At 39.9% G+C, this 14985-nt stretch overlaps 2 protein-coding genes across 3 annotated transcripts in view; both read left to right on the top strand.

Moving 5' to 3' along the window:
* LOC125716238 (regulator of G-protein signaling 4-like) overlaps window positions 1-14985 on the top strand; it is a 327463-nt gene that overhangs the window by 306072 nt on the left and 6406 nt on the right. The window contains exon 6 of one of the 2 annotated variants that reach the window (XR_007384285.1): window positions 5433-5446. The exons of the other annotated variant lie outside the window; for it this stretch is intronic. The gene's annotated coding sequence lies outside the window, so the exon portion shown is untranslated. Of the gene's footprint in view, window positions 1-5432; window positions 5447-14985 lie in introns of those variants that run through there. 2 annotated transcript variants of the gene reach the window in all.
* Window positions 6355-10198, top strand: rgs2 (regulator of G protein signaling 2). Its single transcript, XM_048988357.1, has 5 exons — window positions 6355-6623; window positions 7364-7441; window positions 7591-7652; window positions 7839-8005; window positions 8932-10198. The coding sequence occupies exons 1-5, from the start codon at window positions 6520-6522 to the stop codon at window positions 9109-9111; spliced, it is 591 nt and encodes a 196-aa protein (XP_048844314.1). The 5' UTR covers window positions 6355-6519; the 3' UTR covers window positions 9112-10198.

The raw sequence follows: 14985 nt of genomic DNA, 5'->3' as shown, positions 1-14985 counted from the left end.
GTTTGGTGGAAAAGGATAATGGTTTGGGGCTGCTTTTGTGGTCTGGGTAAAACCCATTAGTTCCAGTGAAGGGAAATCTCAGCACTACAGCATACAATGACATTTTTGGTTATTGTGGGCTTTGAGTATTTGTGGTAACACTTGGGGCAGCTGCAGTGGGTTGGCACTCCATCCCGAGTTGTTCCCTGCCTTGCGCCTGTAGCCCCTGAGATAGGATAAGCGGGCACAGAAAATAGAGGGATGGATGCATGGGTCTGGTGTTTGTTTGATGTGGAAGAATTTCATTGGCCAGCATAGGGCCCAGACATCAACCCTGTCAAATATCATCCAACCATCTTCTGAAGCTGCTTATCCCGTCCAGGGTCATGGGGCTCTGAAGCCTATCCTGGAGGCTATGGGTGCAAGGCAGGAAACAACGAAGGATGGGGCGCCAACACATCGCAGGGAACACTCACACACCATTCACACAGACATGCACACCTATTGGCGTTTTGGCAACTCAAATTAGCCTCAGCATGTCTTTGGACTGTGGGGGGGACACCAGAGTATCGGGGAAACCCCACGACGACATGGGGAGAACATGCAAACTCCACATACTTGGAACTCTGGCAGACACTCGAATCAGATCCCAGAGGTGAAAGTGCTAACCACTGCTCCACCATGCCACCCCCTTCCATCAAACACCTTTGAGATGAATTTGAGTGGTGAATGAGGGCCAGCATAACGTTAGTACCCAACCTCACTGATGAATAATCGAAGCAAACCTGGGCAGCCATTCTCCAGACCCTAGTGGAAAGTCTTCCCAGAAGTGTGGAGGCTGGTATAGCAGCAGATGGGGAGGAGGGGGGTAATGGAATGAGATCAACAAGCACATGCTTTTGGTCATGTAGCGCATACAGCCCGCAATGTTCCATGTACTGCACACCTAACACATAAAAGTGTCAATAAAAAAGCTTACTGTGATCTTACACCATGTTGGAAAAAACTGGGAGCACATGGATGGATTACGGATCCATAACAGATGTTTGGAAAAAGCATAATAATGACAACTTCTGCTTTTTATTACTAAGGTGATCACAACTGGCATCCTAAATTATCAATTGCTAGATTACCTTTCCTACGCCGTTTACTACATGAAAATGTTTTCAAATTGCATTTTTAAGAATATACTTACATCTGGTCTCTACATAACTTGTGTTTTTTTTTTTTTTTTAACAAAAGCATAACTTGATTGTAATTTGTGCGTAGTTAAGCAGGAATGAATATCCTGTTTAAAAAATTACATTTACACACAGATAAGATGAAAACCAGCGGAGCTTGCAGGTCCCAGACCCAGAAAGTCCCTGTAATTGTACATTTTCATTGTGGCTCATCCAATTATTATTTTTTTTATTATTGCACTGCAGTACTTGGACAGGAAACCACCTAACCCCACCTAACATTTCATGTTATCTACTGATCTAAATAATCATGTCTTCCTGTAAATCATTAGAGTTCATAATAAAATGACTGGGGTGGAATTTATAGCACTAGCAGTTTTTGTTTTTTTTTTAACAAACAATTATTGTTTTTTTTTTTGGTCACACTTTACTTGAGGGGACAAATAATGTAGCGGTACGTGCTTACTTAACGCATTAATTAACCAGTAACTAAGTGTGAGTTACATACTGATCCCATGTTTATTCATCATTAATCAGTCGTGACGGTTCATGTATTGAGTTCAAGATCTATATTAGTTAACAGTTAACTGATTAGTTAATAATTAACTAAATAGGACAAGTGTTTACAGAAAATGGATGGATGGATGGATGGATGGATGGATGGATACATAATTTGTGCCTCCCCTCAAGTAAAGTGCTGCTGACTTATAGTTTGAAGTTAGGGGCCCCAAGGATTATTCGCGAATTTTCACATTTGCGGGGATCTTCTACCCCAAACCCTCGCAAATGCGAAGGGGTCACTGTATACATTCGACAGTTAATACTACGATCTCGGCAACTCTTTTTAAATGGAGATTGTATGATGTGCGTTAGATCCCAGTACGAACACCATTGTTCATGATAAACTTAAATCAGGGCCGCTGGGAGCAGACCTACAGGTCAAAATAAAGTTAATGAGGTGCCCCACCGCACCCCCCCCCCCTCCCATCAGTCAATACTGCTGACCAGGGGATGGGACGTTAAAACCCCTAACTTTATTACCTGTCTAGGTGCCTGGTTGGGAAGCCCCTACGCACTAGCAGGAGCCAATCAGCACCACCCAACCAACTGTGGTTTCCTGACTGGCGACCTCAAGAAGTGTTGAGAGGATGCGGCTTTCAAATGATTGTTATTCCACATAAACAGCAAATAAACAAACAAATAAATGTCAAAGGTAAATGAAGACTGCGATGGGTTGGCACCCCATCCTGGGTTATTCCCTGCCTTAACATAGGACAGGAGGGTATAGATGCATAAATAATAAGTATTTGTTCCAGTGGCTGGTGGACAGCAGAGTTAGTGTAAATGTCACCTTATATTCCGCAATAATCCTTCTGGGGTCTTTGTCTGCGCCTAGTGGCTCCTGAATTTTCAATGCAATACATACATAGTGTAGCTATAAGCAACATTTCTGCATTCATTGAACTGAAATAACCAAGGAAGTTCTGTAGGCACATTCAAATCTAGCCACACTATGCTTCCTCATAGATTACAAGCTTATTTGCAAAAAGGTTTTTTTTTGGAAACCGGACTGTTTCTATTTAAAAATCCAGTAGGTGCGTGGTTTTGTCTAAATTTTGAGGCTTGTTTAAGAACATAAGAAATTTACAAACGAGAGGAGACCATTCGGCCCATCAAGCTCGTTTGGGGAGAACTTAACTAATAGCTCAGAGTTGTTAAAATCTTATCTAGCTCTGATTTAAAGGAACCCAGGGTTTTAGCTTGTGCTACACTAACAGGAAGACTATTCCATACTCTAACTACACGCTGTGTAAAGAAGTGCTTCCTCATATTCATTTTAAAATGTTATTCTGCTAATTTCCACTTATGGCCCCGACTTATAGTATTTAAACTAATATTGAAATAGCTATTTGGCTGAACAGCATCCAGACCTGTCAGAATCTTATATACCTGGATCATGTCCCCCCTTAGTCTCCTTTGCTCGAGGCTGAACAGATTCAGCTCAGCTAACCTCTCCTCATAAGACATTCCTCTAAGACCAGGAATCATTCTCGTAGCCCTACGTTGCACTTTTTCCAAGGCAGCAATGTCCTTTTTAAGGTATGGTGACCAAACCTACTACATTTCTTCCAGGTTTCAGCCAAGTCGCTAATTAAATCAAGATCCTGCTATAGCCTCTGTGCTGCTAGATCAGTATCTGATACACCACCCACCTTGGTGTCATCTGCAAATTTAACCAGTTTACTGTATGTATTGGTGTCAATATCATTAACATAAATTAGGAACAATTGTGGTCCTAAAATTGAACCCTGCGGTACCCCTTCAGGTCGACTGTGACATTCTGCCTCTAATAACTACTCGCTGCTTCCTGTCTGTTAACCAGTTTTCGATCCAAGCTGCTACAGTCCCTAAAATCCCTGCAGCTTTGAACTTAAGCAATAGCCGTTTGTGGGGGACAACATCAAAGGCCTTCTAGAAATCTAAGTAGATCACGTCGTAGGCCTTTTTGTGATCAATTTCTCTTGTAGCTTCCTCAACAAACTCAAGTAAATGAGGTAAACATGATCTACCTCTCCTAAATCCATGTTTGCTATCCCTCAGAATGTTACTGTATTTGAATCCAGGTAATCTACCATTTTCACTTGGATTATAGCTTCCGTTACTTTTCCATTACTTTTCTTGATACACACAAATAAATGCCAAAAACATGTGGTAAAGAATAACAAGAGTAATGTAATGTAAATAATATTACACGGTATTACCCAGAACAACTCTAAATGTGGGTGGGACCTGTCTGAAAAGACTGCACCGTTTGGTAACACTTCTGGTACGTCAGGCCATGTTTTTAGAAATGTATAAAGACATAATGCCTTTTAATGTATTCATAAAGTATTATAAACATAACTATCAATATATGCATAATACATTATGGCCATGTGTATTATGCATTATGAAGTTCTCAGCTATAGATACCTTTAAAATGGAGTACAACGTATCCTTAACACTTATATCGACCATTATAATGCATTATAAAGGTATCTATAGTGCATTATAAATGAGAGATTCATAAAGCATTCATAATGCATAATACACACAGCTATAATGTGTTATGTCTTTTCATAATTATTTATAGCCAAGTTTATAATGCTTTATGACTGCATTATTATTTGTTATGAATGGGTTTATAAATGACATGCTCAAGGTGTATAAAAAAATAAGTTTTTTCTTTTTTAAATAAATTTCTATTTTTTGTTTTTTATTGTTGTTGAGATATTTTTAAATCTAAATGATGTTCTTGGCCCACTAGACCTGCAACAGTACGAAAGTGGCAAAAATGTGAATGCAATATCTCTTTAGTTGATCGGATTTCATTGTTTGCGGTGTCATCGAGAGATAAAGAACCCTACAGGAGCTCATTCACAGTAGGGACATATGACTCGTGCTTGGCAACATACACCCAGGACATGTGACAGGGCACAGCCAATGAAACTAGCTGGGGGGTGTGGCACATTAAACAAAGAAAGCTCACAAAGTCAGGTCTGTACACTAACCCAAAGTCTGCGATAAACATCTTCACTTTCATTGCCACTTTTCCAGCTTGTCATTCTCTGTTAAAAGAGCCTCTTTTCCTGAAGACAGCAGGTGTGATATCATTGGTTTCCACTGAGCCTCGAAGCATCAGTGAACTTAACATGAATTTGTAATAAATGTCACAACATGCATCAATTCAGTGTTTTGAGCACGATGTGTTATTGGCTTATTTTAATTTTCATCATGATGTGCATGCAGAATATTTGCGATAAAGGTGAGAAGAGAAAGATAGAAATTAAGAAAAAAAAGCAGAACTACAAGAAACAAACAATCAAGTCATCTGACTGGTGCAGTGATCAGTCATGTGACTGACAGTGTGTCTGCAGAGAAAGCCAGAGCATCAGTGATCTGTTACATAAATGATCTCTTATTGAATGAACATGCTATTGTGTTCTCTAGCTTGCTCACGCATAATTTGCCTCACAGCCTAGTAACCAGATTTCTTGTGAGATAAGACATGTTATTTGCCTTTTCTAAACCACAGGCAACATTTATTTGCTTGATGTTTATGTGTGCAGCTCTGCCGACTGGACAGGAGTCGATGATGTGCTCACGTAAGACTGGGATAGGTGTTTCTGTAGCCCAAATAACAGGAAGTGCAGCCACTGCATGGAAAGAAAAACAGCCAATAATCCTTCTGTCCAGAGGTGGCAAGTTCGGGTCCAGATAATCCAGACCAAGATTTTGTTTCAACCAACCAGTTAACGATAAAGAGTCACAGTCACAGAGTACTCAACTGGGTGGTTGAAACAAAATTGTGGTCTGGACTTTTACTTTCTGGACCTGAACTATCCACCTTTGCTTCTCTGCAGCCATATATTTTCATATGAATCTGCTCGATTGTTCATTTTTTGTTGCAGTAGCAATAAGACCACTCAATTAGTGCCAGTAAATCCTCAAATAATAAAGTATTTGTTAGTCTGTAACCACCTTCCTATCTATAGAGACCCCTCTGTATGCCACATGCATTTGAATCAAATTCTAACTACAAATAATTAAGATGTCATTTAAACCCCATTGAAAGGAGTGACTTCTGGCTTATTTTTAACCTCATCCAGTTTGCAATGTAATTCGCATCTCCTCTGTTGTTTGGGACAAAGGGAAGCACATTCCTCATGTTCCTATCTGCTAAACTGCCTGCTCTATATTTAGCCACACCTATTGCGACATGAGCTATTTATAAACTGATGCTAATCTGTGGGAACAGTACAGGACGTGACATTCATTAATTTCTCGGGCAGAAGTATCCTAAACCTGTTTTAGCATCTGTCGCTAATGTTCATTTCGGGGGTCGTGTCTGCACAGAAAGTGCCAAATAAATGAGTTGCTCGTTTAAACTTTATAGTTTAAGGCCTGAGCTCTTCATGTTTAACATTTCGTAGCTGTAAATTTGAAACAAGTTGTCGTTCTTTTCCTGAAGCCGATTCTAAAGATAATTAATACCGGTTTGTGCTAATATCACAGGCTACAGTTCAGGTAAATATAGCTTGTGTCATGCAAAGACTCGCAGTTATATTTAGAAAATGAAGGAAGTCCATTGTCCTTTGCTATGCCAAGCAGGTAAGACACTGCTCCGCCTGAGGCAGGGTTTTGTGCTTTGTCACCAGTTAAGCTTAGGTAACACACACTCTTGTTCTCCTGAACAACTTGTTGATACACGGCAACCAATCGGATTTGAAAGAGGACTGCCTCTGAAGTACCAGTCATACAGGAGTACATAAATGGCCTAAGGAAGCAGGTTTAATTCTCACTAGAAGAGGGATAAACTATGCAGACGCCTCTCGATTTGGATCAGGTGCACAGATCAGCGAGGATGGACACACGGTGTGCACGTCGCGGAAAGGTCATGTCGGAATCTCGCAGTGAGACTAAGTAAGTTGAGAAATTTGATGATGCGTTAATGATCGTGCTTTTTGTGATTAGTGATGCCACAGTAGTGTGGCTGGAGAGGAAGTTCAATTTTGGGTACTGTTGCTATAAGGACCCTTAGCAAAAAGTAGTTTATTCAAGTGTGTCTACGAGTATACTTAATTTATACTGGAAGTTTACTTTTTATATACTATATTTTATATACCTAAGAATAGTATAGTGAAGTATACTTGACTTATACTAAGTGTAAAGAAAAGTCTAAGACTAAGTGCATTAATACTTAGACTTATACTTTAGTATACTTCTTTCTGCCACAAAGTACTAATACATAGTGTTACGTGTGGCATGTGAAATAAAGTATAACAACCAGTAAACTAGTAAAATAAAAGAAAATAAAAAATTTAGGTTTAGTAATTGTAAGTTCATAAAAGTGTACTTCAAGTGTACTGAACTAAAATGTGGACTGGAAGTATATATCTAGTACACTAGTAGTATATAGATGAGTGTACTTGTATACTTAAAGTATACTTTTATAAACTTAAAAATGTTCCAATTTAGTCTGAAGAAGTATTAAATTGGTATACTTTCTAGTACATTACAAGTACATGGTCCGCAATATACTTGCTATAGTTATACTTAAGCATACTTAATAGCATGAACTTCAGGTATACTACTTTTTGCTAAGGGGAGGTGTGCTGTTAACAGACATAGCATACTGACACATGACATTTTCAAATATCTAGACCAAAAACCTGGAGGTCCAGACTGCATTTCTTTTTGCGGAATTATTCTGAGGCAAGGACAGGTTCACGATCTTACAGGTAAACACAATGTTGTCAAAAATTTTAACACGAGCGTATTTAAACCAAGCCTTTATGCATTGTCGAGCCTCTATCGTCTAGCAGTTGTATATGTATTTTGTGTTTAGCATGCTAGAGATCAAATAATTGTCGGTCTTGTTTTGTTGCAGGCCAACTGTTGAAGAAGTAAACCAGTGGTCTTTGTCACTCGAAAATTTGCTTTCTCATAAGTGTGAGTATGACTAATGGAAGTGTCGTTCAAGTCTATACAAATCATATCTGAAACAATGTCTCAGAGTGAATTTTCAGCCAGGGTTAGGTAGGACTGACAATGGGTTGCATTGTGATGTGTCAATGAAAAGGTCTACAACGCCACTACACTCAAAAATGAAAAAACTTTCTGTTTGGGATCTTACAGATGGACTAGCGGCATATCGGATCTTCTTGAAGTCGGAGTTCTGTGAGGAGAACCTTGAATTCTGGCTTGCGTGTGAAGAGTTTAAAAGAGTACAGTGCCCTTCCAAACTTGCATCCAGAGCTAGAAAAATCTATGAAGAATTCATTAAGGCCGAGTCTCCAAAAGAGGTACATTTCTGCTTTACTACCTGCCACATAATCCACAAAAAAAGCATTTCTATAAGGAACTTCTTAGAGGAAAAATCCTGATAGACGTATATCTGTTTTTTTTTTATCATAAACACGATTAATTTTCCCTCCCTGTTTCATTCTTCGTGAATCGATTCTGCACCATTCCCATCGTTTTATTATTTGACTATAATATTGCTTATCATTGTGAAGATCAAATGCTCTCGCTGAGCAATTATTTTCATCCACGTATCTGCCAGTCATCTCCTTTCCAGATGAGAGACTTTATTAAAAGAAACTTTAAAGATTGCTCTATGGGTTACTTAAACTGAGCTGTTAACTGGTTAGCTGTGACCTTGTTCTATGTAAAGGTATTATATCATGGTTAAAAGTGACTAATGAAATGGTATATGAAGGACATGATAATGGTTCCCAAGTCTCTTGCATTGACCGTGAGACAAACGCATTTCAACCAGCTCACACGCCACACCTTGTGTTACTCACGTTCAGAAGTAAGGGTTAAGCCCACAAAGGTGTCCTGTTATATAGATCTATTGGACAATGCGCAGGCATACAGAGTGGAGTTTCCCACAGAGTTCATAGCTGTCCCAAAATAGCATTTATTGCATATTGCATTATTGCAAATTATTACGTGGATGTGCACATATGCGGAGTGGAAGCGGTAGAGCAAGATCTGATCAATGCAGTAGGCAGGTTCTCTGTCACGCATTGACTGTGAGACACACACTGCGCCCCTAACAGATGTAATAACTCTAAACTCTAAACTTTTGATGAAACTTGACAGTCCTGTTTATGACTATATCATCCCAAATTTATACACTACATCATACAGGGTTGCAATGACTCCTACTGCATCTCTACAGATCTCTTTTCATTAATTCTAACATTCTTGTGCTTGACTTCAGATCAACGTGGATTTTCACACTAAGGACGCGATTGCTAGGAGTCTTAACGCGCCACCCCCCACCTGTTTCCTGAAAGCACAGAGGAAAGTCTTCAGTCTGATGGAAAACAGCTCATACCCTCGGTTCAAAGAGTCTGAGATCTACAAGGAACTGTGCGAACTGGCAAGGAGAAAGGCCTAAGCGACTGGCTGCCTAGGTCGTGATTTACGCACTTTACATCGAGAAAGGACTCTATATGGTGATTCTTGTGTTGTGAATCGTGTTTATGGGAGGTATTTTTGGCCAAATGCAGGATATACTGGCTGTTAAGAGTCACCTGGCTAAGGCACAATCTTAGCTATCTCTCTGGTAGTAATTCCACTGAATATCAGATTAACTACAGCCATGTTTTCTATGAAGTACTTTCAGGGAAATGAAAGATATGATTCTTAAACACTTCACTGCAAAAAATGACATATAGCTATTTAACTATGTAGAAGGGAAAATGAAACAGATAAGGCATTGATAAAGTTCACAAAGGCTGCACAACCTAATTGCCATCGCAAGTACTAAGCTGGGGATGCTCTGAATTCCTATGTCACATTTCACATCTGGAATCACTGAATGGTAATGGTTGTACCTAATTAATAGAAGTCAGAGCTATGCTACATTTACAACAATGTCGCTCACATAATGCTATGGTGATTCGGCCTCATACTTATCACTCAAAAAGCATAACTCTATAAACCAATGAAATCCTGCATTCCATTAATCCAGCTGACCAATGGCAGTTGTTGTAGGCAAGTTCTATCAGATGCATATATACCTTAAATGGACTTGTAAATATGACAATAGTGTAGCGGTCATTCGCCTTGTAGGCAATAGGTCTCTGGTAACTTCATAGTGGGTTGGTACCTCATCCTGGGTTAATTCCTGTCTTGCCCCAATTGCTTACAGGATTGACCTGTGACCCCTGTAACCCTGCACAGGACCAGCAGATATGGAAAATGGATAGATGGGTGAATGAACAATTATACAGTTAGATTTAATGTCTTAATCAAACGAGTTTACACATGTTGGTATTATTTGCAGCCGGACTGCAGTTGTTATTTTTTTATGCGTTTTATTTTTTATAAGGCTAATGCAGGCGGAGCCTCCTCCCGGACCCAAAAAATGGATCGTACCACGTAGGAGGGGTGGATTGAGCCCGGCCCAAGTGCCTAAGCTGTATTCTGAGAAAATGAAAAATGTGAACTTGTGACTGTTTGAAATAAATACACTGTATTTATTTGTTTCAGTTGTGCAAAATTTTTATTGCTAAAGTGGATGCTTAAAACAACGTATACTTAACTTTATGTGTGTGTGTGTGGGGGGGGGTTTGCATAGATCACATTTGAGGACCCAATTTTCCCCAAAGTGCAGTAAAACCTGAAATTTCCCACAGAAAAAAATCTGTGAATGCAATCAAAAAAGTAAAAATGCCAAAAGTCTTGTATTTGGGTTGGTTACTTATGCACAGCAGTTATGCACAGGTTAGGGCTGGGTAGGGGTTAAGGGCGTCGTGATTGGGATTAGGGTTTTTCCCATAGAAATGAACGGACGGTCCCCATTTAGATAGGAAGACAAACTTGCGTGTGTGTATGTGTGTGTGTGTGTGTGTGTGTGTGTGTGTGTGAAACAAACTACTGACTTATGGTGGATTAACTGTAGTAGTTCACTCCTCATGTATTAACCAGAAACTAAGCATTAGTTACATACTGATCCCATGTCCGTTAATCGTTAATCAATCATAATGGTTCATGCATTTCAAGAAAAGTGTCATTATTTCTAATCAACTACCGACACTTAACTGAACTGCTACTTGTATATATTGAAACTTATCCAAGTTTAACACTTAACATCTTCTACAGTGGTCATGACTTATACTGAAACTTCGGAAGGTCCCCGTTGCAGCACAAGAAGGAAATATCGAGAATGTTCTCAAGGAAAGCTTGTCTTCAGTGGAAAGGCTGCTAAGCAAACTGAATGGTTAGAAACCCCAAAATAATCGTTCGTACACTCTGCTGTTATAACTGCTAGAGGAGGTTACGTTGATAAATCAAAGATATGGAATTTTCTTGCTAATAAAGGTACTCAAAGGGTGAACATACTGTACATTTATCTGTTAGCGAAGAATATTGAGTAACATGCAAATGTAGAAAATCTGTGCACGCAAACCTTTATTGCCAGTATATATAAGTATATATGCGCATGCACTCATACGCAAATATGACCACGGGAGGAGGCGCGTCATATTTGGTCGCGAGCAGCCCAGGCTGGTTTATATCGGTCTGCGTAGGTTTGGTGTGTTTGCCGAGATGGGGATCTCCACCGCGGGCCGAGCAGACGACACTGTCCTGATCACACCAACTAGCAGAGACAGGAACCCATACAGTGGATAATAAAAATTACATAAAACCAGTTTATGGAAGATTTCCCAGAATGAGCATCACTGTCCTCAACCTCCTATCGTTTCCTATACTTTATTTAGCAAACGCTTTCATCCAGAGCGACATACAAGGACGGTGACTGTCGAGGAGTCGACTAGGCATAAATGCAGCTAGGCTGAGCTTCCAGTGAATGTTCAGGTGCTCCAGTGCTGCTTATGCTTACAAGAGATTGCCAGTGAATATTTCCACTGAACACAGTATACACTGCTATTTCCTCTTCAGGGATACTCAAGAAAGATTACGGCATAAAGGTCTTCAGAACACATCAGTCGACGAATGCTGTACTCAGGAAAAAGACATTGTACAAATCTTGCACAGTACACTAGTAAGACCACATGATGATGCAAAAAAGGGAAACCCAGATCCGGGTGCATGGACACTGATTATGTCTGAGAATGAATCGTTTTTCAGTCGGAATTCCCCCTTTCGTATTCGGTGTGATTCACTTCAGCTTACAGATGATGTTCATCCTGCAGTTTCTGCAACCAGTTCTAGGGCATGATTGCATTTTGCTGTGTGAACTTTCTTTTCACAGCACCTTCGGATTTCAGTCATACCTCTTCCACTCAGAGGATTCACTATTCTCCCCACTCATGGCCACAGCAGGAGAAAACAGTTAGCTGCAACTCTATTAGACAAAAACTCACCTTCAAAAATAACCATTATTAAACATGCATACCTACAGTAGGTTGTTATATATGAAAAAAATCATAAATGGATATAAAAAATTAAACCAATGCCTAGATATGCAACATTAGCTAAGCCTGAAACATGAGAAAATGTAATTCAGATAGAGACTAATTAATCAGGGCTTGTTAAAATTCTTGTTGTGAAAATGAATCCTTCTCAGGTCGTTTCAATATTTACTGACACTGACCTGGTATCACAGAAACACCTGAGTTGGTATAAAGGCGGAAAAAATAAAGTTTTCGGTAAGGATGCCACACTATAGTAAAGAGGAAGAGATATGTGCATTATTCAGGCTGACTGTGTCACCATCTCAGGCCAGATGGTAAGTCATCTACACCAGTGTTTCCCAACCCAGTCCTCGGGGACTCCAAGACAGTCCACATTTTCACTCCCTCCCAGCTCCCCCCAGACAGTCCACATTTTCACTCCCTCCCAGACAGTCCACAGTTTTGTTCCCTCCCAACTCCAACTCCCCCCCCCCCCCAGGACAGTCCACATTTTTGCTCCCTCCCATCTCCCTGCTGGGTCGGAAAACACTGATCGAGACTAATGACATACGTCTGTTTTAACAACATAGATTTAAGATTCAGAAATGCACCCTATTGTGACTCTGCTCAGGATAACTGCTTGGAATATGGGAGGTCAATTGATTATTAATGATCATGACAAATGTCAGTCTCATGTATGAAATCAGAAAGAGCACTTAAGCAAAAAAGAAAGTGACTGGCCAAAAACTAAATTGAACAAATGTGCAGTGTTTAACTTCACAGGTGCAGAATGCCACTCCCACTGGTATGTTGGGAGATTGTCTGAATACATTCCAGTTGAAATATACATGCTTGTGAAACCACTCTAACCAGGCATGTAGGAATGCAACTGACCACTGGCACTTTTTGTACGTGACGTACGTGAGTCAGATTTCGGCTGACGGGTGCATGCTCATGCAGGCTGCACACGGAATAGAGCAAAGCCTTTATTATAATCAGTGGCACGCCCCTTCCCACTGGTGCCTTCCCTGATCTACTAGGCAGAGAATTAATCTAAAGCACAGGTGCGAGAGTCTAGGCCACTGACGCGGCTGTAAAAGCTAGCTACCGTGAATTCTACCGCAAGGGGTGAATTTGTGAAGACGTGTAGGCAAGAAGCATCAGCCTTTTGCCAACGTAAGTCTGACGAGAAATGCAGGATGTCATATCCTACATGTCTTCCTTATTCATCTAAACGTGGTGAATAACAGTGGCGATAATCTGAACTGGAATGGAAGCTACCGGAAGTGTCACACTTAGTTACAGAAACTATTAATGACATAAAATTATATTCTTATCCCATGAAACTACACACTGCCCCAATAAGGAAAAAAAAAATATATATATAATGTAAAACTTCCTTATTACAATATTATATTAAGGCAGGCTTATGGATAGCCGCTGACTAAATGAGTCAGCTTATTGATGGAATGCTGGAAATGCACGTCAGAGCAGATTGTGTTTCAATACCATATTCATTCGGCAATAGTGACGCACAAGGTACGTCTTGACCGTGAAGTCGCCCAACGAGAACACCAAAGATGTTCATCTACCAAAAGAAAAAAAAAGATAAAGACCTGTTTGTTACCCAATAAAGGAAAATGATAAACAGGCTCGTACAGAACACACTATTTGCGATGAGATGAGTGAGAGGGCACGGACACCGTGAAGCAGCACTCACTCATTACTCATACTTTCCACAGGAAGTGCTTCTTGTAAGCAATAGTCCAGTACAGAAACCGGCTGAGAGTATCAGGTTACCTTTCCTTGCTGGGCACTCAAAGTACCGACACCTGATACCACACAGCATCATACATTCAAATATTAGACAAAACAGACACAGACATGCTCGTTATGGCTGACAGCCAATAACCTTTATAGTTTCTTTTAACTGCTATAGGTAAAGCTGCAGAATTTTGTGTCCTCAAATACCAATATAATGAACACAATACTTACAACTTCATTTTAAATGTAAAGCAGTATTGTACCTTGGTTCACTACAACTTTTGTTGCATTTAAAACATTTTAAAAAGAAAAAAAAGAAGCTAGTTTCAGCTTTCACTCGTGTCCGGATGGTAAATTATAACTGAATAAATACTGTCAAATACTGTCCTGGTTTGTCTATCACGGAGTAACTTTAACAGAGACAAAACAGCCACCCTTTATTTGGTGAACTTCCCTGATTTAACAAGATGTATTTTTTTTAATTAATTTTCTAGGATGAGTTAAGACCCTAAAATTCATGTAAGTGCATTAGCGATAGCTTATTAGCAGCCGTGGGTGGTAATTACAGTAATATGGGAAGACTCTGTATTTCACCATTTACCAGAAGTTATTGTGGAGACCCTAGCGACTATCGTCGTTTTTGAAAATGTCATCAAAATACTGCACACCGCGGGACAATACCTTAGTAGGTATGACAGCAGGGTACATTGGATACCGCCAAAGCCTACTCATTAGTTTATATAACAGACCTATAATCGCATTTACAGATTTGCTCAGTTCTACTGAAGTTTTCATAGAAACAGGAATGATAGTAAATTTTACAACAAAAGGAACAGTGACAACAAAAGAAGTGAATACCGGAGTTAGTTAAGGGACAGGATGTCAATGCCCTAGACCACAGTTTTGAAACTACTAATGGTCATTAACAGTGAAAATGACACACTTAAAAGCATAAGGCAGACAGTGATCGGGTGGGGGGGACTGAGGGAGGTGCTGCCACTGGTAAAGAGGGAGGCACATGACATCCTATTTCATGTATGTGCAGGATTTGGAATACAATCGGATCTGAAACAAGAGCAGTATTCTGAAGCGTGTGAGAATTACAAGTATAATTAAATATAACTGAAAGTGACTAGATTTCAAGA

Source organism: Brienomyrus brachyistius, chromosome 21 (genome assembly GCF_023856365.1).
Source record: "Brienomyrus brachyistius isolate T26 chromosome 21, BBRACH_0.4, whole genome shotgun sequence".
NCBI classification, from domain to species: domain Eukaryota; kingdom Metazoa; phylum Chordata; class Actinopteri; order Osteoglossiformes; family Mormyridae; genus Brienomyrus; species Brienomyrus brachyistius.
Note: the sequence above shows the minus strand (reverse complement) of the source record. Positions and strands in the feature narration are given on the sequence as shown.